Raw genomic sequence first — 27,751 nt, 5'->3', positions numbered from 1 at the left:
TTCCTTTATGTCGGCCCATCCAATCTGCTAACGGAAGGACATTTAGTCTTGCCTGTGCAAAGACTACCCTCATTTTAACATTTGGCAAATCTACCAGATATCTTGGCAGGGATGGATGCAATGGAATAATAAAAAAAAGCATACAATTTGTTAGATTGACAGATCTTGATCTCAGCAGTTTGTGATTGCATCTCTAAGCCCTTGGAGTATTAATTCTTTAGCTCTCCCAAAACACTGCATCACAAGGAAGGAGGCAGAGTCCCAACCTCTGGGGTTGGAGGGGGTAGAGGTGAAGGGAATGCAGTTGGACACCGGAGCTGTTCCTTAGTCATGTCTGATCTTTACTCCACAGAATACCTGACCCAATTGGAGCGGTACCAGCAGTGGTATACAGAGGCAGCACGGCGCCTTGGCAGTGAAGGAAAGCGGGTATGGTGCCTCAGTCCCCCCATCCACTCCATTTTACTTCTAGATGGGGTGGGGTGGGGGAGCAAAGACCTCAGGTCCCCTTTTTAAAGCCTCTTGGTTGCACCAGTGCCTGCCTGCTTAAAGGAGCACCCTGCCTGGTGCAACGAGAGCCTCTGTATCTACTTAACTGCCTGCTGTGTGTGTTTATTTGGCAGGATGCAGCCAAGGATGCCCTTTACAAGCGCAATCTGGTTGAGGGCGAGGTGAGTGTGCTTATTGTCACGCAAGCTGTTGTTTCTGCTGTTCTCACCCAGTCACCTCCCACTAGAATAGTCAAAGCAGGCTGAATGAGTCAGTTGTGGGGACCAGAGGAGCTTTTCCCAAACTGGTCCTGCCTTCATCGATCCCCTGGCCTTTGTAGGGTCACTGAGAGCTCATCCAGACTGCCTCTTCTGCCATGTTTCTAGGCACAGGTCTGGGATTTAAAGCTTCGTGTCCGAGCATTTTTGGTTTGTTTTTTATTTTTGTCCCGGCACTTTCCCCAGGAAAACCCACATTTTACTGCTGAATTGGAGCAAGTGGTAATCTGCAGAAAACTCCATTGCCACTTGCTCCAATTCAGCTGTAAAATGTGGATTTCCCCAGAGGAAATGCCTGGACAAAAAAAGAAAGAAAATCGCTTGAACGTGGAGTTTTAAAGAGCAAACCTGTGCCTGGAAAGCATGGTGCAACAGAAAGTCTGGACGAGCCCTGGGAGAGCTTTCTGGAATGATTTTAAGCACTGCCGTCAAATTGAGCACCTGCAGCAGCACACAGCTGGAACTTTCTGGCTTGTTTGGCGCTGCCGCCTCTCTAGGTGGTTCGTTTCCCAAATCGCTTTTGGGCAGAGTGCTCTGTGGACTGAGGCGCCCTGTTCCCCCTTCTGTTGTCTCTCTCCGTAGGCATAGATCCTCATGATTCAGAATGTTTCCTCCACCTCTCCCAATGTTAAGGACTGCATGACTTGAACGTTCTCATTTTAAAGCCCTTGGCAGCTTAGGACCAGGTGACTTACGGGATCCACCACCTATCTCCATGTGTACCTGCATATTAAGATCTTCTATGGGTGCCACTGACATGGGAAGTAAAGGGATAAAGGCCTTTTCCGTAATGGCCCCCAGTGTTAGCATGCTCTTCCCAGAGGGAGCTCCTGGCACCTAGGATGCTGTTGTCTCTTTGGCGTCTTATTGTTCTAAGCTTCTTAGTTTTAATTGGATTCTGTTGATGTTGTTTTGTTATGCTGCTTTGAGATCTGCATTGCAACATTCACTGTTTTTATTGATTTACTTCATATATTCACCCCCTTTCCTCCAAGAAGCTCTGGCTGGCAGCTTATGATGATTAATTAGACTTATTAGCTGCTTGTTACTCAACAGTATGCAGCTTTGCTTTCTTTTTCTGTGACCCACCCTGGAAATTTGATGAGAGGGCAATCTATAAATGTCCAGAATCAATCAATGGTGCTCTTGGTGCCAAGGCTGGGGGTCCTGTGGTCTTCCAGGTGTTGCTGGCCTACAGCTCCCGCCATCCCTGACCGTTGGCCCTGCTGGCCAGGTGCTGGAAGCCCGACAGCACCTGGAGGGCTGCCGCAGGTTCCCCTTCCCTGGCTTGTGCCCTTCCTTTTCCTGAAAGAGGCCATGGTGGCAGAAGCACTGACTGGCAAACCCATTTGCCTTCCAGCTGCAGAAGTTTCGCAAATGAAGAAAGCGGCGGAAATGTGGAAGTCTTGGAATCGCCGGGTCAAGCAACTGCTCTCTTCCTACGTGGCCTTTTCCCCGCTGCAGGAGAACGGGGGTTTGGAGAGCGGGGTGGGGAGGGCACCATGTATGCTGATGGACCGGCAATGCTGCAAAGCACCTCTGGCAGTGGGCTCTTTCTAGCCTTCGCTGGGTAAATAAGAATGAATGGAGACTCCTTTAGTTTCCCCATCAGTGGGGCAGGTCACGTGACACTGCTAGCTGGAGACAATCCGTGTGATGGTTGCCTTGGCACTGTGTCCTCAGGCTCAGCCCAGACTCCCCAAGGTCCATAATGAGCCACTTTCTCAGCAGGGAGAAGGGAAAGAATCCCCCTCCCTCGCTCTTCTCCCAGCTGCTCTAGCGGCAGCTGCTGGGTGCATCTTCATTTACAGCTTGAAACAGGTTTAGCTCCAATGGCTCCCCACCACATAGGAACCTGCAAGTGATAGTTTTGAGAGAGTGCTGAGTAGACAAGCCCCTTGATGGAACTTCGGTGCCCAGAGTACCTTTGTCCAGAGTTATTGTGTCAGCAAGAGAGAAGCTTGCAGCTGTCTTAAACTTGCACTGCAGATGTGCTCAGAGTGTCTTGCCTCCTCAGCCCCAGAGAGGAGAAGGCCCCACATTATTCAACATGCACCGAATTAACTCATTTAGGAATTTGGCACCTTCTAGTATATCCCCCAGCCTATGTGGTCTGCACTCAGCTGCCTGCCCCCTTTGCTGCCCCTCCACTCCTTTGCACCAGGCACTTTGCACCTTCACCTCTCTGAGCTCTGCTTGTTTGCCCTTCTATGGGTTTATTTCTTTGGGGGCTGTAGAGAGCTAATAGCTCGCTGCTTTTAACTGTCCTGATCCCTCCTGAGTGGCCAAGAGGACCTAGCAGGATGCTGGCGTGACGCCTTGCTTGCCGGCTCCCATGAGAACCCAGCCTCTGAACCTACTTTGGGTTCCGTCAGGTGCCTATGGTGGAAGACCCTGCAAAGGGGGCATCCTTCTTGGCCAGCACCTGCCCCTGCTATCTGTGCGGCCCATTTCCAAGTAAGAAAAATGTCCGAGCTCAATGACTGTTGCTGGGTCTTGATCTGAGAGGGCTGCCTGCTTTTTTAAATTATCATTGCAATTAATGTTACTGCCTTTGGGCTGCCAAAGGAAGAAACACTGGGCTGAGACTACCTGCCCCTGCTAGAGAACAGCATAAGAGACTGCCGAGGGAGACTTCCCCTTCCCTTTGACCTCCCAAAAACATAGAAGAGGCTTCTGTCCCCTATCAGCAGCCTGTTGACAACTAGCACCAGCTCTGTTCTGGTGTGCAAAGACTTGTGGGGCACAGTCCATTGGCTGCAGCTTGGAGCAGGGCTTGTGCTGGCCCCTGGCCCGGACCATGTGTCATTCCTGGTGGGGGGTGGTGTTAAGTAATTGCCAGTTTCTTGGCGTGTTGGATGGAGTATCCCGCATCTTCTCTGTAGTCCCTCCAGTTGGGGGATGCATGCTGCTGTAGTCTGTGGGGTGTCCTCTTTCTGCACTGGGACACATTGGTGTGGCCTTGTGGGGGGTCTGGGCTCCCCTTGGGCAGCTGGAAATGTCACCTTTTATGAAAGTGCTCTGTTTCCTATATTAGGTTAAAGACGTTTTAAAGGGTAAGAAATTAACTCAGGGTTGCTGCTGCTCAGGATGGATGAGGTGACGAGCTGCGGGTGAGATCTTGCACTCCTGCCCCTGCCCAATTCCTTTTTAAACCAAAATTTAACTTCTCACGTCCCTGGACAGAGGAACGATAAAGGGAAACAAATGCTCCAGGCAGCCTTTCTTTCCTGACCCCATTCTTACCACCCCCTCTTTGGTATTAGGGAAATTGGATTTTTATACAAGTGCCTACCTCCGTGGTTGTTGCTCAGCCAGAGGCGTTGAAAGCCAATGCTAAAAACCAGAGGCCATGAATCTGACTGTGTTACGGCTTTTATTTTATTCTTGGAGTGACATAAATATATAAAGTTTTTAGGGTGGGGGGAGTTCTAAAAACCTCTGTAAAAAAGACGTACTGGAATCTTGCACCAATAATAAACCTTGTTGAAACCTCATTTTCTTCTGGGTTGTGTTGATTGGGTCGTCTGGGCAATGAGACGGTCATTCATGTGGAATCTTGCAAGTCATCCCTCTTCTCACTTCAAACTGAAACATCTCTTGCTTCCCAGCAATCTGCAAGTAAGGTGCAAACTGCGCCCCCCACAAAAGCCCTAGCACAATCCACTAAGCCAACATTAGTTTCAAGTGAGATGAGATTGTGTGGAGGACAGAGAGAGGAGGGTGGCCTTGAAAAGCAGGTAGACGTTGACTTTCAGGATGAATAAAGTCTTTCCTGATTCCCTACATGGATTCCCTCTCGTTCCAGCTGTGACTCATGTGATCCTGGCTAGGGTGATATTGCCTGGCCTTTCTACAGGGGAAACCAAAGGCTTGTGATGAATCTGGGCGCAAAACCCAGTTTCTTAACTATGGAGCCTCCCCTCCCCATGTTATCTTGAGATTTACTCAAACATTTGCCCATGTGGGGCATCCAGAAGCTGCCCGCTGGTTCTGTGTGATGGATTCTATTCATCTCCTCCCTTGCGAAGAAGAGCTGGACCGGCGCTGGGGCTTGTGACACGCAGGAAACAAGTTTGCATTTACTCTAAGGGATAAACTTGGTTGTCTAGATTAGGTAACACCTCTGTCACCCAACAGGGATGGTTTGGGTGCACCTGTTTGAGGAGCAAGGCAGAAGGAGGAGTAGAACATAGGTGCCCTGGCGGATGCTTGCGTTGTCCTAAGCAACTGTGTTTCCAAGTAACGGGAGCCAAGCAGGGGCACGCAAATACCTTTAGCTAGCCTTGGCTGCCTCTTTGGTCCTAGTCCACAGAGACTTCAGCTTTGCCAGTGCCGTTGCTTAGCCCTAGGCTAAACACAGATCCATTGAAGATCAGGCTCCAGAAGTAGCTAGAATTGGAGAAGTCTTGTATCTTCATCTTGTCTCTCTCGACCTGAAAAGCTGTAGCTGAGTCCTGCACCTTAGAGAAGCAGACAGGGCATACTGTAGAGCAGGGTGTCAAACTCAAATTCATCGGGGGCCGCGCCGCCGCTAGAGGGCAGACGTTCTCTGGCTTGTAGGCTGCCACGCATGCGCTGAAGAGGCGGCTTTCTTGTGTAAAAAAAAAAAAACGAGAATAAAAGGTGAAGGCTGGCAGCGGCTACACGGGCCACATGACGAGGTCTGGCGGGCCGGATTCGGCCCGCGGACCTTGTGTTTGACACCCGTGCTGTAGAGGCTTTGCTCTGTGCAACTGGCTGAAGGTGGAAGGACAAACACTGGGCAGTGCAAACCTCTCCAGAAGGCTGCAGGTGGGCAGAGCCATCCTGGTAGAGATGCCCGAGGACACGCAGCGGTAGAAAGGAAGCGTAGGATGGTGATCTGCAAAAGAAAGAGGTTCTGTCAGCTGGATCGGACACCCCCCAGAGGATGACCATGTTCATAATGACAGTGGGGACATCATGTAGCCAAGACACTAAAAGCAAGTCCTCTTTTTAAAGTGAGCACACACAACACTCTCATCCAGTCAATCCTATTTCATATTTTCCTTTGGTTCGTCTGTCTTTTCTCAGAACACAGACTTTTTCAGAATGGAGAAGTAGCACATTCTCCACAGGTGTCAATGATGCCTTTAGAGTTACTCTTCTGGGCAATGATCACAGCTGTGGGCACATTTTTCTTACTGCTTTTGTGGTGTTCACCATTTTATGATCAACAAAATTGATACTTTAATTATTCTAAGAGCTTTTTATGAAAGAAGTACAATATAACACTATAACATTATAGTATTATTGTCATATTGTGTCATCTTCTTTGGCGATCACTCGTAGCCGAGTAAGATTGTCTTCCATGAACACAGTCTTAACAGTGAGTCTGTACGTTACTGTGGAGGCCAATTCTAGATCCACACATCTTTCCACTGTGGGGATATAGGTTTCTGGGCGGGAGTTGATAGTGAGGGTTTGCCAAACGTGCCTTCCTCTTAGCTCACTTCTCCCTTTTGTCCTGAGTTGTGTAATATTGCTATAAAACCACAGTGAATTAGCATTTTAGTGTGTGATGTTCTAGCACTTTTAAAAAGTCCCAGAAAAGTGTTTTAGCAAAAGTTCAATTTTTAAATATAAAAATGGAGTCACAAAATGGTGCCCAACCCAAACACTATAATGAATGTGTTCTGAGCGGCAGATAGCTTCACCTGCGGCAGCTATACTGCATCCACTGGTCTTGATGGAAAATAGTGGGCTATACCTGTTTCTAACCACTTGCTCCTGCAGAAGCCAAACTAATGCTCCAGCCCTTGTGCAGTTCAGCACAGAGCTTGTGTTAGTCACACAAATACAGCAGACATGTAATACAAGTTTATGTTTGGAGAGCTTCGGATCACTACGTTCTTAGTGGTCAACAATCCCAGCAAAAGCTGGAAACTAGAGTGACTTAGTTTATGAATGAACACTTTGCCACAGCTCAAAGGCTAACCTGTTCTAGGCAACCTCCTTAGGTACCCATCTGGGTGCGGACCCAGGGCCCAGCTTGCAGCAGAGAGATGGTGATAGGTTCTGGATTCCCGGTAGTGTCTACTACCTCCAGCAGTTTCAGGTCTGCAAATGCAGCTTCCGATACGTTGGCTGCCAACAAACGGTTGGATCTAGAAAACAAAGGAGGATTTGTGTGTGAAATGGGGAAAGTGCTGATATGTGAGCGTTTGGTTTTTTAAAAAAACAACTACAACACAGTTCCTGGAACTTTGAAACAGCTCCAGAGGATGGTTTAATTCAAAGGAGTCAGAAATGTGATACTGTCACAGCACAACCCTATGCATGTTTATTAGGAAGCGAGGCACCAACTTGACTGCAAACGTGTACAGCCGTAACATTGTCTGTAGCAGCAGTATCTGCTTTTCTCAGTTGCCATCCATTTTCTGTTAAATGGCCTTTCCAGCTGGTGGACTTCTTAAATTCAAATATAGCTTGTAACTTTTACTCTTTTTAATGAATTTGCTGGTTTACAAAGGTTCTGAAATCCAAACGGGGCTTGGAGTTTGAGGAATTCTGGTCCAAATATATTTTGAAAGTGTTGCGTACATATCCAGTAAATTAAATACGTATTCATTCATGCTGTTTTAAAGCACGTTTTTCTTATGACATTTCCATGCTGCCCCAGATTGTAAAGTTCTCTGGGTGCTTCATACATCGGTCTTCCTTGTCATGTCACCAATCAACCAATTGGAGCTGTGACTGACCAGCTTCTTCTCCAAACAAGGAACTGGTTTTCCCTGAGCAGAGTTCAGGAGACTGCCCAAGCAGCACCACCACTCAAATTAGGTACCCCTGTATCTAAATTTACTTAATGAAATCTGTGACCAAGATCCAGATAAACTCATTGTGGCGATCACACAGAGTCCCTGGACATTTCACCGTCTATTGATCCCTGTGGCACCACTTTATTTCTCGCTGCCACCACCCAGGACCTACTGAGTCCAGTCAGGGTTAAATTGGAACATAAACTTCTGTTTATTTATTGCAGTTTAACAAGCGTGAGGTTTCTTTTTTTTATATATAATATTTTTATTAAAGAATTTTTTTATAACCACAAAAACATAACATTACAATACAATAAACACAACAAATACACAAACAAACAAAAACAAAAACAAGTACAATTTCAGATCTTAATTTCTTATACCTTTCTTCTCCGACTTCCTCATGCCTCCCTTTTCTGTATTCCAATTTCTAGTCAATTATTCAACAAATCTTCCCTTATTTTAATTTAATTTTATCTTCCTTATTCTCCTTGTCTTAACCGTTACTAATAGTAACCATTTACTTTCTAGTCCAACATCATTCTAACTTTCATTAATTTTGTAATATTTCTTTAAATAGTCCTTAAATTTTTTCCATTCTTCTTCCGCTGCTTCTCTTCCCTGGTTTCGGATTCTGCTCGTCATTTCTGCCAGGCCCATATAGTCAATCACCTTCATCTGCCATTCTTCCAGAGTGGGTAAATCTTGTGTCTTCCAGTACTTCGCAATGAGTATTCTTGCTGCTGTTGTAGCATACATAAAAAAAGTTATATCCGTCTTTAACACCCCTTGGCCGACAATACCCAAGAGAAAGGCCTCTGGTTTCTTAGGGAAGGTATATTTAAATACCTTTTTCAGTTCATTATAGATCATTTCCCAGAATGCCTTAATCTTCGGGCACGTCCACCAGAGGTGAAAGAATGTGCCTTCCTTTTCCTTACATTTCCAACATTTATTATCAGGCAAATGGTAAATCTTTGCAAGCTTGACTGGGGTTATGTACCACCTATAGATCATCTTCATAATATTTTCTCTTAAGGCATTACATGCCGTAAATTTCATCCCGGTGGTCCACAACTTCTCCCAGTCAGCAAACAAAATGTTATGACCAATGTCCTGAGCCCATTTAATCATACTTGATTTAACCGTTTCATCTTGTGTATTCCATTTCAGCAGCAAATTATACATTTTTGACAAGTTTCTAGTGCTGGATTCTAACAATTCAGTCTCCAATTTTGATTTTTCCACCTGGAAGCCAATTTTACTGTCCATTTTAAACACTTCATTTATTTGATGATAGTGCAACCAATCTCTCACTTTCCCTTTTAGTTTCTCAAAACTCTGCAATCTCAGTCTGTCCCCTTCCTTTTCCAGAATTTCCCAATATCTTGGCCATTTAGACTCCATATTTAACTTTTTAACTGCCTTAGCTTCCATTGGCGACAACCACCTTGGGGTTTTGTTTTCCAACAAATCTTTATATCTAGTCCAGACATTTAATAGTGCTTTTCTGACAATATGGTTTTTAAAACCTTTATGTGCTTTAACCTTGTCATACCACAAATATGCATGCCACCCAAAAATATTGTTAAAACCTTCTAAATCCAAAATATCTGTATTTTCAAGAAGTAGCCAATCTCTTAGCCAGCAAAAAGCTGCCGCTTCATAGTACAGTTTAAAGTCTGGCAGGGCAAATCCCCCTCTTTCCTTTGAATCTGTTAGTATCTTAAATTTAATTCTGGGCTTCTTGCCCTGCCAGACAAATTTAGATATATCTTTTTGCCACTTCTTGAAACAATCCGTCTTATCCATTATTTGTAATACTTGGAACAAAAACAACATTCTTGGCAATACATTCATTTTTATAACTGCAATTCGACCTAACAAGGAAAGCTTCAAATTTGACCAAATCTCCAAATCTTTTTTCACTTCTGTCCAAGTTTTTTCGTAATTATCTTTAAATAAGTTCACATTCTTAGCTGTCATATTTATTCCCAAATATTTCACTTTTTTAACCACAGTCAACCCTGTCTCATTCTGAAACCTTTCTTTTTCAAACTGTGTTAGATTTTTCTCCAATACCTTAGTCTTTAACTTATTCAATTTAAATCCTGCCACTTGACCAAACTCTTGAATTATTTCCAAAACTCTTTTTGTGCTAGCTTCTGGCTCTTGTAATGTAAGTACCAGGTCATCTGCAAATGCTCTCAATTTATATTGTTTAGCTCCGACCTGAACCCCTTTAACCAACTGGTCCTTTCTAATCATATTTAGCAAAACCTCCAGGACCGATATAAAAAGTAGTGGGGAGATAGGGCACCCCTGACGTGTCCCTTTTTCAATCTTGAACTCTTCTGTAACCACGTTATTTACAATTAATTTTGCTTTCTGTTCAGAATATATTGCACCTATACCATTTTCAAACCCTTGGCCTACCCCCATCCCCCGGAGGTTCTTCAGCATAAAACTCCAAGATATATTGTCAAAGGCTTTCTCCGCGTCCACGAATATCAAAACTGCCTTAGTATTTATATTCACTTCCAACTTTTCCAAAATGTCAATTATATTCCTTACGTTATCCGACAAGTGCCTTTTCGGGAGAAAGCCCGCTTGGTCTCTGTGAATCTCCTCCATCAAAACTCTTTTCAGTCTCTTTGCTAAAATATCAGCAAAGATTTTATAATCCACATTTAGTAGCGAGATGGGTCGGTAGTTCTTAAGTTGGGTCTTTTCAGTCTCTGTCTTTGGTATAAGTGTGATGTAGGCCTCCCTCCACGTGTCGGGTGCCCTTCTCCCCTGCATAATCTCATTACAGACTTCCTTCAAGGGTTGTAATAACCCTTCCTTCAAAACTTTATAATATTTGGAAGTCAATCCGTCCGGTCCTGGAGATTTGCCCAACGTCATACTTTGGATGGCACCTTCTATTTCTTGTGCTGATATCTCCTGATTCAAAATTGTCTTACTTTCCTGAGAAATCTTTTTCAGCCCATTTTTGTCGAGGAAATGTTGTATATCCATTTCTTTCTGCGGGCCTTGTGTATACAATTGTCTAAAGTAGCTCTGAAAACAGTTCCTAATCTCAGCTGGGTTGAATATGTTCTTTCCATTCACTTCTAAGTTTGTTACCGTGTTGAGTTTTTGTCTCTTCTTTATTTGCCAAGCCAATAACTTGCCACATTTATCTGCAGATTCGAAAGTCTTTTGTCTCATTTGTTTAATTTTCCATTCTATTTCTTGATTCATCAATTCCATAAATTGTGTCTGGTATAATTTGATTTCTCTTAAAATCTCTTGCGATTTTGGTTTCGATCTTAGTTTCCTTTCCCCTTCTTTTATCTTTTCCAAGATTTTCTTTCCTCTCATTTTGACTTCTTTTCTTTAGTGTATTTTGTTGTATCAAAAATCCTCTCATCACGGCTTTACTTGCATCCCATATTATTCTTTTTTCTACTTTAGTCCTCAAATTGATTTCAAAGTAGTCTTTCAAAGTTTTTTGGGCCCTCTTACAAATCTCTTCATCTCCAAGTAAGGTGTCATTCATTCTCCATCTGAAGGAACCAGTTGTTGTTTGCTTCATCACCATCTTTACTGCGTTATGGTCGGAGAAGGTTTTTGGGCAGATGTCCACTTTCTTTATACTCGACGCCATACCGCTAGTCACCCAAATTTGGTCAATCCTTGTCCATGTCATTTTGGCTTCAGAAAAGAAGGTTCCCTCTCTTTCTAGTGGGTGTTTTATTCTCCAAATGTCAATCAAGTCCATATTGTCAGTCATTTCAAAAAAAGTTTTTGGTAGTCTTCCGTCTTTTGTAACTACCTGTCTTTGTGATTTGTCCATATTTGTTGAAACTACTCCATTCATGTCTCCCATCATAATTAAGTTATAATCCATGTAGTCCATCAAAGTCTCATGCAACTTCTTAAAAAACTCAGCTTTCCCCTCATTTGGTGCATAGATTCCCACTATCAAGAACTTTTCTCCTTGAGATTGAATTTCAATTGCCAAATATCTTCCTTGATCATCTTTAAAGATTTGTTTCGGTTGCAATTTTTCCTTTGCGTAGATCACCACTCCTCTCTTTTTTACTCTGTCTGAAGATATAAATTCTTGTCCCAATCTTTTATTTATCAATAATTTTCTATGTGCTCTTGTCACGTGTGTCTCTTGTAAACAAATCAAGTCCAGTTGGTCTTTCCTTAAGACATGAAATATATTTTTTCTTTTTCTGGGGATATTTAGTCCATTACAATTCCAGGTTAGAAGTTGCAGAGCCATGATGGGGCTATTTACTCTTTCCTCCTACAGCTCCTAGTTGTTGTTCCTCTTTTGTCGGTGATTCCGTATCCGTATCTAGTGATCCCTTGCTTAAAGGATGCCCTTGTCCCGGAAACACCTCCTTCTGTAGATCTTCTTCGTGTTCTCCTAAAAACTTGTCTTTATCACTCACTGTCTTTATTCTTCTTTTCTTCCCCTTGTATTTAAAAGACAAGCCTTGAGGAAACTCCCACCTGAATGGTATGTAGTTCCTTTTCAGCAGTATCACCAAGTCCTTGTAAAGGCCTCTTGCATCTAAAATGTTTTTGGGAATATCTTTAAAAATCTCAATATGAAAGTCTTCAATTTGAAGGGTTGTTTGGTAGTGCAGGTTCAGTATTTTATCTCTCTCCTCCTTTGATCTCAAAGTTATTAAACAGTCTCTGGGTCTGTTCTTCCTCTGCCTTGTTCCCAGTCTAAATGCGCTCTCTATCTTAAATTCTTCCTTGTCCAGCTCCTGCTTCCAAAAGTCAGAGAATTCTTTTGTCAAAAAGTCCACCAAGTTATCTCCTTCCTTTTCCGGCACAAGTCTAATCCTTAAGTTCCTCTCCTTCCGTTGCATATCCTGCATAGAAAGTGCCAAATCATGCTCATCTAGTTTCTTAAACACCGGTGGAAACTTTTCCTCAGCAGCCGTTGCAATTTCTTTAGCTTCCTCAGCTATCTGTCGTGTAGTAGATGATTCCTCCAGTAGTTTCCCAATTGCTTCTGCATTAGAATTCACTTTATTTCCAAGGTCAGTTATACTTTTTGTGTTTAAATCAATTTTCCCAGAGATTTCTTCAATTTTCTTGTTTGTTTCAGCAACTTGTACTTTAGTTTCTGCTCCTTGCTTTTTTAGTTCCTCCAAAGAGTCATTTATTTTCCCCAATACTTTAGCAAGTGCTTCTTCTGAGAACATAGTTTTCACTTTTGTCTTTGGGACAGCTGCAGTTCCAGAGGCTCCTGATACAGAAGCCCTTCTTTGCATAGAAAGATCAACTTTGTATTGTCTGCCAGATCTCAAAGTTGTTTCTTGTGAATCCTCTTTCTCTTTACCATCTGCCATAACAAAGTCTTTCACTCAAGGTCATTCCCACACTCTTAAGCTGTCAAGCAAAAGTTCTCAGGCTTTAAAGTCCACTTGTTGCTGAAACTATTCACAAGTCCTCTAGAGGGCGCAGAACAAATTCTTTGCCTTCAAATCAGTCCCACACTTTCCGAAAGAAAAAAAAAAAACAAAAGCCCTCCGAGTCCCTTTCAAATATTTTTAAAAGATCCAAATCAATAATATCCTGCGTGTAACTTTGCAGTGCAACAAAGTAAAATGTTTCTAAGTTGAGAGTAACCAAAGTCAATATCTCAGTTACTTTTTTACCTTCATGTAACAACAGTCCTTAGCCGGTTTCCTTTTCTCCGGCAGTCCGATCCCAGGTTTAAGAGCAGCGGTAAACAGTCCAAATTCTTTTTTAAACAGGCAGGAAGATACTGTAAAATTTTCTTTCCCCCCCCCTCCTGCCTTCGGGGAGGGAGCTCTCTTTACTTTGGTGGTGGATTCCTTAAATTCCACGAATCTCCTTTCAAAAGTTACAGCTTGAATGCCTTTTGCTTTGATCTTGCTACAGAACGGAAAGCAGACTTCCTTTTTAGTGCTTATCCGTCTCGGTGCCCAATTTCCTTAATTTTAGCGTCCAATTAATCTTTAAAGTTTAATCCTACTCATGGAAAGTTGTTTCTTATTAGTCCAATTCACAGGAAGAAATCAGCGCTCTCCGCTAATGGCGACGCGGCTTCACTTCGCAGGCTGGGTGAAAGTGACTCTCAGCACCGCTCCACACACCCTCCGCTGTTCCGTAGCCTTTAAAAAGGCTCCTTCACAGCGTCGGGGGGGCGCAAAGGTGCCCGCCGAGTCTCCGGTTCACAGGCTACGCGCCTGTAATTTTTGAGGGTCCCCGCTCCGCCGTAGCTGCCGGACCCGAACCCACGAAGCAGATCTCTCTCGGGAGCTCCGGGAGAAATCCGCCATTAAGCGCTGGCGCTGACCGGAAGTCCAGTCAGGGTTAAATTGGAACATAAACTTCTGTTTATTTATTGCAGTTTAACAAGCGTGAGGTTTCTTAAACTGTATCGGTCAATTACATTCATGGGGTGCCTATCCAGACCTATAACTTCCGCTACCTGCTCTCACTCACTAAACCACCTCTCAGATATTTACTTGTCTTCCTAGCTCCTAACTGTTCCTGACTCAGCTTATTTCGCTGCACTAACTCAACCTCCCCACAGACTCTATCCCAATTCACTCCCACTCCAACCAACCACCCAACGAACTCTCTCTTCGTCCCTTCCAGAGCTGGTTTTATAGTCCCTCTGACTCCAACCCCCCTGGGTTCTGATTGGGTAACCTGTTTAACTATTTCACCACCAGCACTCTCATATGTTAACATCACACTCATTATCTTCTGTTCAGAGTTTTGATTCATGTCAGCAAGCAGCACAGTATTTGTGGAAGCGGGGAGGGGACAGAAAACTGCCCTCACTCAACAGAGAAAGCAACACCTATTATGGTAGACACAAGGAAAGGTTTACTGCTTCATGATGAACATACATTTATTTTCTAATGCAGAATGGATTGTTTTTGATTTATGCATTTTGTATTCCCATTTTGTATTTTTATTTTGTGAACCGCCCTACGATCTTTGGATGAAGGATGATACGCAAATCTAATAAAGAATAAGAATATAAAATCTCTTATCAACGTCCTATGAATTATCTGGTATTATATGGCTCATAATCACAGTATGTTTGAGTATCATAATTAACTGCAGAGTCCAACAGCATTTTATTGGGGGGTTTTACAACTACTTTTCCATCTAGTTCCAGTCACAATTTTTATGTTCACTATTTCTGTTTTCGTTTGTTACTAAATGATTGAATGTTACAGTGAATGTCCAACATCTGGTGAAATCTACAAATGCACAGATAAACGGATATACTGACAGGTATCAGTTAGTTAGAGGGGTGGGAGAAAGAGGTGAGATGTCCTGCCACCCACTTGCTATGGGGATATTTTGGGCTAAACTATGTATGATGCTCTCAGCCACATAGAGTAAAGGTAAAGGGACTCCTGACCATTAGGTCCAGTCGTGGTTGACTCAGGGGTTGCGGCGCTCATCCATTTTATTGGCCGAGGGAGCCAGTGTACAGCTTCCAGGTCATGTGGCTAGCATGACTAAGCCGCTTCTGGTGAATTAGAGCAGCGCACGGAAATGCCGTTTACCTTCCCCCCGGAGCAGTACCTATTTATCTACTTGCACTTTGACGTGCTTTCGAACTGCTAGGTTGGCAGGAGCAGGGACCGAGCAACGGGAGCTCACCCCATCGCGGGGATTCGAACCGCCGACCTTCTGATTGGCAAGTCCTAGGCTCTGTGGTTTAACCCACAGCGCCACCCACGTCCCAAATAGAAGTTTGTCCCAAATGTTTTATCATCTTCTTTTGAAGATGTTATAATGAAGGTGAATATATGACTCTCAGCCTCCTGCAAAAACTCAAGATGCAAGTCTTGGGAAGGAAGTAAATTTTTCAGGGGTTAGAGGATGGAGTATCAGTGGCCCTCGCCATGAATAACAAATCAGAATTAGTGTGCAAAATTGCAGAATAAATTGTGTGAAGTAATTTGTTTAATTCAAGCAGGTACTCAAACTTTTCTTGTAGAATTTGGCTTGCATTTCTGCAGATTTTAAGTGTAGACTAAATGTGCAAAGAACACAGGCATGACATTTTGTTTGATGCATTCCACTTTTAAAATATAGACAACAGCAATTCAGACCCCTGGATTACATTGTATTTTAAAGCACCACACACACACACACACACACACACACACACACACACACACACATTCCTCCTTTATGAGCAGTGGGAATGTAATAATCTCCATACCCGAGGGTCTATCCAAACTCTTGTAGTCAATTGTCATTTCCCTTACCTGAGAGTGATGACACGGATGTTGGGTGCTGTGAGGAAGGCCTCAGCCATAATGACAGCAATCCTGTTATGCTGCAGGTATAGATATTCTAGTGATTCTGGTAGGTCTGGTGGAACATAGGACAGCTCATTATAGCTCAGATCCAGGAGCTGGGAAAGCAAAACCAATAAAACGTTGGAGTCCCAGAGATTCCTGCCAGATCTGGAGCATCATTAAGGACAGCAAGTGCTGGACATAGGCAGATCTGCCTTGGGTTGTGAGTGACAACACCACAATCATTTGGTTTTCTTCCATACGCACCACTGAAATCAGCTGGAGTGGCATAAGAGCACTGTAGCCCTAAGTTGGCCAGTGCAGAAGAACAACTGGTAGTTCCCCTTAGGGCAGGCATAGGCAAACTCTTTTTTTATTATTTAATATTTATTGGAATTTTCAAAAAATAAAGAAAAAAACCAAAAAATAATAAAAAAGAACAATTAAAAACTCATAAAGTTTACATTTCTTGCTGTCAATAACCAATTTCCTTGACTTCCCCACACCTCCCCTTCTTGTATTCCAGTTCCAATTTTTAGCTCAGCAAATTCTTGTCCCCAAACTTTACCTTATTTTCTCTAATTCATTTTAGTTAACCAATTTTAACTTACAAACCTCAATCTTTATACGTCAATACTTATTCTTAAAAATCTTTTTCTAAGGTCGGCCCCAATTCCCTTCCCCGAAATCCCCATTTTTATGTTAGTGGCAAAACCAAATTAATTAAAACAGAATATAATTATACACCCTTTGGATGAACTCCCATCATCCCTAGCTAACAGGACTAGTGGTCAGGGATGATGGGAGTTGTAGTCCCAAAACATCTGAAGGGCCAAGTTTGGCCATGCCTGCCTTAGGGCTCAAACATAGTTCCATGCTTCTGGCATCCAAATGCTTTAAGCAGGATTTGTAGGACCCATACTCTTGCCTGTGTTCTGAGAGTTACTCAAACAAAAACTGAAAGAATGGGCTTATCCACACTTACCTTTCCTTGGCTCTTTCCAGGCATTGTCCGCTCCTTAAATCTCTGTCTCAGCACCCTTCTTTTTTGCTCCAGAGCTTTCACTGCGAAAACCTGCTCTTTAAAGCTCAGTCAGGACAAATGGCAATCCGTGGAAACCCTGAACTGACATTTGCTCTGATTGAGTGCTAAAGAGCATGTTTCTGCAGAGAAAGCACGGGGGTATGTGTGTGTTAAAATAAAACTGCTCAGACACACAGCTTTTAAGCGTGGACCTGTGCCTTGAAAGAGCAGGGTGAAAGGTAACTGTGGATAAGCTCAGAGTCCAGTAGCTGGGAGCAGAAGCCCACATTAGCGGGAAAACAGTCACTATAGAAACATGCTGAATTTTGAGTACTTTTAAGCAGGGGCTTGAGGAGTAATAAGCACATGCAATTATTATATTGCAGCAAATCCAGGTTTTAGGCATATTCTGAGGGAGATAAAACCCATGTTTCTCCAGGGAAAAACCATCACGGGAGACCAACACCCCCTCTCCATCGCCAGCATACAATATTCAGAGGGAGAGCTTGCATCATCTGTGTATGGAGAGTCCTCTTCGTGGTCATGGTTAATAGTTGTCATCCTACATGAATTTGTCTAATCCCTTTGCAAAGTGTGAAGTCGTTGCCATGGCTTGTGCCAGTGCATCCTGCAAATTTGTCTTGCATTGTGTGAAGAAGCACTTTCTCTAGTCTGCCCTGAACTGACGGCAATTCAACTTCTTTAGGTGACCCCAAATTCTAGGAGGAGAAAAATATGCTTTCCTTAGTAGCTAAGGACAAAAGCCCTGCCTTACACTTGTTCCCGCTTTTCCTGGGATGGCTCCTGGTTTCCATGCAGATCTCCCCATGCCCAGATTAGGAAAAGATCCAGCCCAGAGACTGTTATTGTGGACCCTTAGTTGTGTTACTGCTGTCCTAAACCAGCTTCTGAGCCACTGGAGCACACAGAAGCGCACCTGCCTGCCGGCAGCCTCACCTTGAGCCCATGCAGCTCTTGCCAAGTGCCTGGGTAGATGCCGCTGATCCGCAGGCGGTTGTGGGCCAGGTGTAGCTCCTTGAGCATCGTGAGGTTGACCAGCCGCTCTGGAGAGAGGGAGTTGAGCTGGTTTTTCTGAAGATTGAGGACCTGAAGGCTGGAGGGGAGCCCCGCCGGCAAGAGCGTGAGCTGGTTGCCCGAAATGTCCAGGGTCTCCAGGCGCCTCAGTTTGCGGAAGGCCAGGCGATGGATGTGGGCGCTGTAGAGGTGGTTGTAGCTGAGGTTGAGCTCCACCAAGGCGTAGGTGGCCGCAAAGTCCTGCAGCCCAATGTGCGCAATCTGGTTGTGCAGCAGCATGAGAGAACGGACCCTGCGCGGCAGTCCGGACGGGACATGCTCCAGCCGGTTGTTGTACATGTGCAGCGTGTGGAGGGAACGAAGGCGGGCAAAGGCCTCGGGGTGGACTCCTGACGCGGTCAGGGCGTTGCTCTGCAGCAGGAGGTACTGGAGACCCCGCACACGGCTCAGGCGATCGGGGGCCAGGTGGCTCAGGTGGTTCCGGCCCAGGTGCAGGATTGCAATGTTGGGGGGGAGGCCGGCAGGCACCTGCGTCAGGTTGTTGTTGGAAAGGTCCAAGTACTCCAGGCTCTTCAGCCGGCTGCAGAGAAGCAAGAGTTGAAGATTAGGAGACCCACCAAAGCAGCATCCGCTCTCTTGTGGTCTTCCAGTTCCCCAGAACTGGCCACGGGAAACCCAGCAGCCCTGGCTCTTGGCTTCGCCACTCATACCCACCAGGGGAGCCCCATTAAAAACAAAACAAAACAGTCACCTGAAGGTGGAGGGGTCAAGGCCATCATTGGACAGGTTGTTGTTCTGCAGGTAGAGCTCCCGGAGGCGCCACTGGCTGCTCAAGGCCCCTTTTGGGATGCGGGAGATGCGGTTGTTCTGCAAAGTGGAGCCTAGTGGTTAAGGATGATCCCCTCCACTGCTCCCACCCCACCAGCCTAGGCGTTGGGATGTGAATAGATGCTAAGAGAGGATATATTTTTTAGATATTATCTTTCCATTATGTCAGGGAGCAAAGATTTGCCCTTTTCTATTTGTAGGGAGTTGTGTGTGAGGTTTATTGTTAGAGTTTTGTTTTTGTTTTGTAGGGAAGTAAAACACACCCACCCACCCTATTGAGTAAAACTAAAAACCAACTATTTGGGGGCAGGCCAGCGGTAGAGTAAATGTGAGTAAATGCCATTGAACTAAGTGGGATTTGTTTTTCACTAAACATCTGTGAGATTAAGGGCAAGTGTCTTTGAAAATGTTCTAAATGAGCATAAAACAATCCAATTCCACAACTGGTGGGGCTTGGCACAGAAGAGTCAGGAGAACAAAGGCTCTGGTTTAGTACTCCAACTTTCCTGTCTTAACTGCTGGGCCCCATCCTCCTTGACCTAAAATCTGGGGCTCCCGATTCCCCTTCTCTCCCTCAGCTCCCCAGTTCATGGATGGGCTCTGTTCTCTTGACTGCCTGAAGCAAGCCTCTGCTTCTATACCATCCAGGTGGGAAATCTCGGCTGCCAACCTGTAAGTGGAGGCGGACGATGGCCTGGGGCAAGTTCTGAGGCACGTAAGTGAGCAGGTTGCTGGAGAGGATGAGGGTGCTCACGGCATCGGAGCCGTTGAAGGCATCAAAGGGCAGACCTGTGTTGTTCAGCTGGTTGTTGTGCATATAAACAGACCTGTGGGGGGGGGGGAACGTAAGGGACAGGTTAGGAGTGCCACCTCGTGGGCTGGCCTCATTGAGTCCTAGGGGCAGCACCCCATCCTGGATCTAAATGCTATCTGTTATGTACTGAAGTTCTCACCCTGGGCCAGCAGGGGGATACTGTAGATAGCTATGCAAATAAGGGATCGAAAGTGATGTTCAGTGATTGGATAGTTTTAGAAAATTGTTACAGTTACGTTGTACTGGAGCTCTATATAAGCAGGCTGACTGAACCCTTCAGTTTAGTTCTGCTCTGGCCTGTGAATAAACAAGAGCTGTCTGAAGAATCGCTGTGTCGTCTGATATGTTCACCCACAACTTAACACTATCCCCTGAGCTTGACACTGGGCTGGTGATCCTGAAGGAAGAGCATCTTCTTTTCCTAAAGCAAAGTCATGCTGCAATCCTTGGCCTCTATAATGGGTCAAGCCTGATTCACACAGCACATTCTTCTTATGTATACCTGCATCTAAGGACTCCCTAGGAACCCTCCCACCTCCAATTTTATTTTGATATAAGGCAGCTCTTTGTGGCTTTCAGGCTGGATAAGGAACTGGGGGAGCAGGGGAGAGGATAACTGCTTCACCCTTTCCCCTGCCAAGCTCTTTTCCTCCCTGGGGGAACCCCATAGGCCACCCTGCTGCCACCCCACCCTCAAGTGAGAAATAAGTAGCCTGATGTAAGGGGAGCAGTAGAGGGTACCTCTGAGCAGATGCAGAGTGCCTTTCTTCCTCGTTTCATAACCCCAGCAAGCCTCTTGAGCAGAGGGTGTGCCTCTGATTTTCAGAAAATAAATTACAGTGGACGCTCGGGTTGCAAACGTGATCCGTGTGGGATGCACGTTCACAACCCGAAGCATTCGCAACCCGCATCTGCATACACACGAGTTGCAATTTGGTGCTTCTGCGCATGCGCAAAGCGTGATTTAGCGCTTCTGCGCCCAGCGCGACCGCTGAAACCCGGAAGTAACCTGTTCCAGTACTTCCGAGTTTCAGCGGTCCACAACCTGAAAAAAACGCAACCTGAAGCAGCTGTAACCTGAGGTATGACTGTATAACTTTCTCTCTTACTCGGATCCCTGTGGTAACCAATATCATGCCAAAGGGTGTCTGCCAACACTTTGGTCTTGCTTATGTCGGAATGTGTACCAGTCCTCTGTCCCACTTTTACCTGAGGCCAGGTTTATGCCCAAAGGTCAATGGGTAGACACGAGTCAGGTGGTTTGCAGCAAGGTCCACGATCCGCAGAGTGCTGGGTAGGAGCTGCGGCGCCACCGAAAGCTGGAAATAAAAAAACACATAGACTCACAAAATGATATAGGCGGAAGGGACCCCAAGGGTCATCCAGGCCAACCCTCTGAGATGCAGAAAGATGTTGAACTGACCCCAATTTCCTACATCCACACCCACCTATGGCCTGTTCAGAGGGGAATCAGCCAGAAACATAGCAGCCTAAGAACTGGCCGGCCAGGCCCAGCCACACAGCAGAAAGGTCCTTTCAGATTTCAAAGTGGTGGTAGAATATGGAGCCTGCTTCCCTGCTCCGTGGTAATAAATAAATAAATAAATAAATAAATAAATAATAATAATAATTTATTATTTATACCCCACCCATCTGGCTGGGTTTCCCCAGCCACTCTTGGTGTCTTCCAACAGAATATTAAAATACAATAACCTATTAAACATTAAAAGCTTCCCTAAACAGGGCTGCCTTCAGGTGTCTTCTAGAAGTCTGGCAGTTGTTTTCCTCTTTGACATCTGGTGGGAGAGCGTTCCACAGGGAGGGCGCCACTACCGAGAAGGCCCTCCTGCCTGGTTCCCTGTAACTTGGCTTCTCGCAGCGAGGGAACTGCCTGAAGGCCCTCGGCACTGGATCTCAGTGGTGGTAGACTCAAGGAGAAAATGCAAAACCACATGTTTTAGAACTGTGTGCCATAGCAAGAACAAGCCTCCCACATACAGAAGCTGTTTCTCAACATTCCAATACCCTCTAGAGCAGGGTTTCCCAAATGTGGGTCTCCAGCTGTTTTTGGACCACAGCTCCCATCATCCCTTGCTAGCAGGGCCAGTGGTCAGGGATGATGGGAATTGTAGTCCCAAAATATCTTGAGATTCAAGTTTGGGAAACCTTGCTCTGGAGTGAACAAGAAACAGGATGGGGCTATGCAAACAGGAGCAGGCTTGATTCTGAAAGGTGCTGGGATACCAAGCATGAGAAGCACCTCAGTGCTATCCTTGAGTGCCCCCCTTTGCTTCCTTCCCATGGAAGTGAATGGTTCCCATTATTCCCTCTCAATGGAACTCACTTTTGAGTGGACGGATCCAATCCCCTCCCCAGCCACGTGAGGGGCATTCAGCCGACCTTATCTTGTAAGGTGGTAGAATGGGATGTGCAAACAAACATATATGCACGTTGTTTTTTATATTGTAAACTGTCCTGTGATCCTCAGATGAAGAGCAGTATAGAAATTTAATTAATTGGATTAATAATAATAATAATAATAATAATAATACAATATAATACACACATTGAATAATGAAGAGTCTTAACATGATTATCTTCACATGCTCTCCTAACTGTTTCAGTGAACCTACAAGACAATATATTGAATTTTTCATGCACAGCCCTTCTCTTACAGAGCCAATCACACATATCTCAAAAAAACCTTCCATAAGCACTTGTGCACTCCTGGAGGGTTTAATCTTGGATGCTGCTCTGAGTTCACGTAGGGCAAGATAAAAATGTAATAAATTATCCCCAATTACACCCGCTTTGAATGATCACTGTTCTTACTTTGAATATATTGGAGCTTTGCACAGAAATGTCAAAGATGTCTTGCATTCTGTAACCCTTTTTCCTCTATAGCTAGGTATGTAGTTTTTGGCTGCCCCTCTGGATTTTACTAATATGTTTTTGGTCCCTCTCACACCATCTTGAAGCATCTCAGATACATATCCAACAAAGATGGAAGCATTCTGAAAAAGATGTGCAGAAGGCAAGTGCCTGCTGGTGGCTGAGATTCTTGCAAATAATGCTGGACTGTATCACAGATGGGAAACCTTCCGATGGGAAACATCTCCACCCGATCTCTCCATGTAGATGTTATGGGACTCCAGCTCCCATCAGCCCCAGCCAGGAATGATAGGAACTGTAGTTCAGCAACGTATGGAGTGCAACACATTGCCTACCCGTCCCCTAGTGAATCCTACCATCAACAGAATTCAGTGGCTATGAAGATCAAACCCTTCCTAAAACACAACTCACCTTATTGTTGGCCAGGTAGATGTACTGAAGCGATTGCAGGGACTCAAAGGCTTCATCTGGGAGACCTTTAAAATGGGACACATCAGAAAAAGGCAGATTTGGGATTCATGCCCTCTACAGACTCTACCCACTAGATTTATGCCCAAGCAGCAGCAGTGATGGTCTTGTGATCTCTTGCTGGGTCACATGCAACCAGCTCTGGATCTGAAGGGGGTTGCTAATTAACAGTTCCTTCATTTGGAGCATCACAACTCCAAGGGACGGAAGGGCAAAAAATTGAGCATGAACCGTTTCCTTACAACAATCAACCCATCTATTTCTCATGGGAACAAACATCATTGGTCAATTAGGAGACAATTATTCATGTATTGGAGGGAGGGGCTGAGGGTCCCCTCAAAAGCTAACAATCCTTCAGAATGCCAGGGAACACTCTGCTCTCTTGGGTCTGCTCACCTTCAGAGGTGATGTGGTTGTTGTGTAGATTGAGGGTTCTCAGGCCAGCCAGTCGGGACACCTCATTGTAGGGCAGCTCCTGCAACTGGTTGTTCTGCAGAAAGAAAACCAGCAGGTGGTCAGAATGAGTGGCAAGGCATTCACATGGACTCTGATCTGGGTGGCTCCTGATCTCCTGCAGTTCCATACTTCCTAGCCAAAAGAATGCCCATTGCAGAAAGTTAACTCTTTATTGTCAAAGGTAACACTTGCCTTCGCTTCTACAGCTCTGGATACACCAATCTAGTGTCTAGGCAGCTATTCCCAGGCCCACACTCTATGGAGCAGTTGCAGCAACTAGGGACTGCTCCCCCTCCACCCATTTATTTACCTTCCACTGACAGGCTGCACACATGCAACTGGAGACTATGCCTGTGTGGAAGCTGCCTCTGCTCTTCCCGCTTCAGTTCTCTCCTGGTTCTGGGAGACAGTGGTGTAGGAGAGGGTAGGGAAGCACCTAGCCCTTCCCTTGCCTGCCTCTTCCTCCTCTTCCTCCAGCTCTGAAGCTCCCCCTACCTCGGATTCTTGCCTCCTGGCTCGTTCAAGCCCCCACAACCTACTGCCCTCCTCTCTCGAGTCAGACTCCAGCCCCTCTCCCCCCCCCAGTGCACAGTCCTCAACATCCTGCCAGCCCCTGACATACTCCCCCCAACAGCGCCACCCTCCGCATCTGCCCAGGATCCCCTCCGCCACCTGCAGTGAAAGATGCTGGATGCCTGCAGAGATATTGCTGGGGAAGATGTGCAGGTCTAGGCCACCGCAGTCCACCGTCTCTTCTGCTGGGCAGGTGCAGTTGGCTGGGCAGCCAGGCACGTTCTGGGCTGGGATGCCTCCCCTGGGCTGGGATGTCGCCAGCAGCAGTTCGTCGTCATCAAGGCTGTCGAGCAGGAAGCTGCAAGGGATGCTCGCCAGCAGGAATAGTAGAATACGGCCACTGCCCAGCTGCTGGGGGCAGAGGTCAGGGCTAGTCAATAGGGGCTCTATACAACCATCCTGCGCATGCTTTTCTCTCAATGCTTCCCCTGTCTGCTTCACCAGGTAGGCCAGGAAGCCCCCCTTCTCTCCCCACCCCCATGATCCCCACTGGAAATGCAGGCAGAGCCCCTTAAAAGTATGGCAACGCCTCATTGACTTGGAGGGGGGAGCTGGAAGGCACAAGGGGGTGCTTGTCTCTTCCAGAGGGGAGCTAGGCGAATGAGTGTGCTGCATGGGAGACGGGAGAAGCACCGCATGGTGGCAAAATGAAATAAAACAGAGCAGCCTGTGTTGTAAATGTTTGGGTAGAGTTCCTGTGCATGGAGAAGGGTGTCAAAGATGTGTGTGGGCTCATAAACGGTTGCTGACTAGTGAAGGTGGGGTGCCTACTCACAAACTGCTGTGCAAACCAGTGGCTTTATTGGGCCAGCATTTCTTGGGGGGGAAGAAAATTGCGAACAGTTTGAGCCTAACAAGTCTGAGTCTCAGGCAGAAGTTAAAAAGCCGAAGAGCTGCAGCTGAGGAACGGGATGTGGAATTGTGCATGGAGGGGGAAGCGGTGGGGGGGGGGGGAGATGGATGACTGGGAGCATTCAAAGGGTTCCTCTGGCCTGAGGTTGCCTGGATCCTTTAAATCACTTCCCCACTCTCGTCCCAGCATGCCCCATTCAGGACAGGCCCAAGAAGTGGAAGAATCCATATGTCATCGTTTCCTATCAGTTAAGTCAATGCACAGCCCCATTAAAATGAATGGGAGCTGAGCTTTGTGGTCCTGAAATGGGTCCAGGATTGCCCATCAGAAAGCAGAGCTGCCTGGCAATCCATCTCCACCCCTAATCTGTGGCATTAATGAGCGCTTGATAGCACAACCAGTCACATGGGCTGGTAATATTTTCAGCAACCCCTTAATCTGAGAGATGTGGCCCAGAAGCCTCTCTTCCTCTGGAGAGAGCCCTGGGCTTGCACTTCTGAGGTTGTACAGAGAAGCTGCTTTCAGAAGCAAGTAGCAGTGGTTCTCAACCTGTGGATCCCCAGATGTTGTTGGACTACAACTCCCATCATCCCTGAGCTCTGGCCTTGCTAGCTAGGGGTGATGGGAGTTGTAGTTCAACAACATCTGGGGACCCACAGGTTGAGAAAGGCTGCAAGTAGTCTTGAGAGGCAGTGTGCCTCTGAACGCCAATTGCTGGGCATCCCAAGCAAGAGAACACTGTTGCATTCAGGTCCTGCTTCCCATAGGTACATGCTGGTCTAGACTAGCCTTTCTGCCCGATCCAGCAGGACTCATGTTTTTAACCATCTCTGCTTGGTATTCTTCCCTCCACATAGATAATGCCAACTAAATTTTTTTGAAACATATTGCCACAGGAATACAGTGACTTTCCAAGGTGCTATAATAATACAGTGGTACCTCGGGTTACATATGCTTCAGGTTACCGACTTCGCTAACCCAGAGATAGTGCTTCAGATTAAGCACTTTGCTTCAGGATGAGAACAGAAATTGTGCAGTGGCGGTGCAGCGGCAGCAGGAGGCCCCATTAGCTAAAGTGGTGCTTCAGGTTAAGGACAGTTTCAGGTTAAGAACAGACCTCCAGAACGAATTAAGTTCTTAATCTGAGGTACCACTGTACACTAAACCAAGGAGAATGGATTTTAGGGATCATCCCCAAACAGACCAGAAGGAGGGGAAATGGACCTTGAAACGGCACTGATTGTTTCCCTGTGGCCAATACTGGAGGGACCCAATGCCATTCCGGGGCAATCTGGTATCTCTGGCCAGCTGGAAGGTCAGGAGGCCAGTTTGCCCCAAGGACAAGGGATTATGCCATTGGCAAGGTGCGCCTGGGTTTGCGTTCAGCTCCTTTGGGAATTCTTTCCAGCATGTCTGTAAATCGATCTTGGGAACCATAGAAGCCTGCTCAAAGCAGGAAACAACCAGTCCTTGTCTCCTTACCACCGGACACCAGTCTGTCAAACAGAAGAGACAGAAGCTAGAAGCCCTTGGTTCTGAGCCAAGGAGTCTTGTCTGCTTGTTAGCTTTCGCTTTTATATTCAGAAAAAAAGAAGAAACAATATTTGGAAGTACGTTTCTCCTCCTTACCCTTCTTCCCGCGCCACACACTTTCTATGTCTTAACATCACGCAGGAATAAATAAATAATAATAATAATAATAATAATAATAATAATAATAATAATAGAAACTCATCTCCACGACAGAAAGGGTCGCACATGTAAATCATCATTATCATAATCAACAACCACCACCACAACCTGCCTGCTGTGCGGTTGTTAAAGACGCAGGAGACAACGGTTTCCCCTCCTAGTCAGACCCAAACAGAAAGCATACCTGCAGCATCCATTAATGCTGAATAACCCTAGGTTTCGGGCTGGGCAACCGTTAGCCCGCGCGGTGGCCCCTTTGCACCCAGGCGCAGCATGCACACGACCTTTCCGACCCCGCGCGACACGGGTCTTAACTGCCCGGCATCCCCGGCGCCTCCCACGCGAAAGGGGCAACTCCCCCCCGCGCCCGCCTGGGGAGCTCCCCGCCCCTCGGCCCCTCCGCGTCGCCCCCTGCCGGCGCGCTCCGGGGCGCCACGCGGGGGGAAGCGGCGCCCGGGTCCTCGCTCGCTCACCATCGCCCTGCTCGGCTGGAGCCGCCTCTCCGCGGGAGGATGCCGCGGGTCGCGAATGGGATCCAGAGCCGCGCGGGGCGGCACCCCTGGCCCTCCCCGCTGGCTCGCTGGCTCGCCTTCCTTTCCCTTCTGAAACCAACCTCTTGCTGCGGAGGAGCCCAAGGAGCGCAAGGGGAAGGAGCCGGGGGAAAGCCCTCCCCTTTCTTCCCCAAAGGCAACCGGGACGGACCTGTCGCCGCTGTTTCTGCGTGGGAGTGGGGTGGAGGGGGGGGGAGAAAGAATTGTTGCGTCTCCTTGTTTTCCATCCGATCAAAGTTAAGACGGGCTATTGCATAACGCTGCCTCCGCGGAGAGAGGTGGGTGAAATGCCAGCGAGGCGCAACGCTCCGGGGGCCGATCAGCTGCGCCGCGCCCGCGGACTGACTGCTTTCTCCAGCGCGCCCACCTTAGTCCTCGTACCTCCTCCAGTTAACCTGTCAGCAGCGGCACCCCGCGCTCTCCCAGGACTTTAAGGCTGGTCTTACTTGAATACATAAGAAAAACATGAGACTCGGCACAAGGAACAGAGTGCCCCCTGACCATGCTCAGAGGGCCCCTGCTGTGGTTTCAAGCAAAGGCCGCTGGGCGACAGGTATCTGCCCTTGCAAAGTGGCTGAGCAAAGCGCACAGAGTCAAGTATCAAAATTGCACTGTAAAAATTACAGCAGGATAAGGTTAAGGATAGGGACACGGGCAGTGGCGTAGCGTGGGTTGTCAGCACCCCGGGGCAAGGCAAG

General features: G+C 46.3%; 2 protein-coding genes across 9 annotated transcripts in view; one reads left to right on the top strand and one right to left on the bottom strand.

Annotated features, from left to right (window-relative positions):
* Nucleotides 1-3,469, top strand: part of CC2D1A (coiled-coil and C2 domain containing 1A) — a 48,704-nt gene extending 45,235 nt beyond the window's left edge. For all 4 annotated transcript variants that reach the window (XM_053370329.1, XM_053370328.1, XM_053370326.1 and 1 more), the window contains 3 exons: nt 353-429; nt 624-671; nt 2,128-3,469. In XM_053370329.1, coding sequence (XP_053226304.1) covers nt 353-429; nt 624-671; nt 2,128-2,148 — 146 coding nt within the window. In that variant the 3' untranslated portion in view covers nt 2,149-3,469. The remainder of the gene's footprint in view (nt 1-352; nt 430-623; nt 672-2,127) is intronic.
* A 2,013-nt stretch (nt 3,470-5,482) lies between these two features.
* PODNL1 (podocan like 1) lies at nt 5,483-27,351 on the bottom strand. 5 transcript variants are annotated; one of them, XM_053371039.1, is made up of 11 exons: nt 26,976-27,351; nt 24,057-24,308; nt 23,325-23,418; nt 22,872-22,936; nt 20,778-20,887; nt 19,425-19,581; nt 18,678-18,793; nt 17,849-18,506; nt 15,835-15,983; nt 6,727-6,895; nt 5,483-5,631 (listed from the first exon to the last, which is right to left on the bottom strand). In XM_053371039.1, the coding sequence occupies exons 1-10, from the start codon at nt 26,976-26,978 to the stop codon at nt 6,745-6,747; spliced, it is 1,755 nt and encodes a 584-aa protein (XP_053227014.1). In that variant the 5' UTR covers nt 26,979-27,351; the 3' UTR covers nt 5,483-5,631; nt 6,727-6,744. The 5 variants fall into 5 exon arrangements, 4 of the variants coding, with proteins under 4 accessions (XP_053227014.1, XP_053227015.1, XP_053227012.1 ...); XM_053371040.1 differs by having other exon boundaries at nt 24,057-24,305; XM_053371037.1 differs by lacking the exon at nt 26,976-27,351 and adding an exon at nt 26,687-26,834.
* Between the last annotated feature and the right edge of the window lie 400 nt (nt 27,352-27,751).

This window comes from Podarcis raffonei, chromosome 17 (genome assembly GCF_027172205.1).
Source record: "Podarcis raffonei isolate rPodRaf1 chromosome 17, rPodRaf1.pri, whole genome shotgun sequence".
Taxonomy (NCBI): Eukaryota; Metazoa; Chordata; class Lepidosauria; order Squamata; family Lacertidae; genus Podarcis; species Podarcis raffonei.
Note: the sequence above shows the minus strand (reverse complement) of the source record. Positions and strands in the feature narration are given on the sequence as shown.

Excerpts from the sequence above, each read along its gene's own strand:
- PODNL1 (XM_053371037.1), bottom strand. Across the intron at positions 23,419-24,056 it reads TCCAGCATCTTTCACTGCAG|AACAACCAGTTGCAGGAGCT; the intron begins GTGGCGGAGGGG and ends TTCTTTCTGCAG. Across the intron at positions 20,888-22,871 it reads TCTACCTGGCCAACAATAAG|CTTTCGGTGGCGCCGCAGCT; the intron begins GTGAGTTGTGTT and ends TTTTATTTCCAG.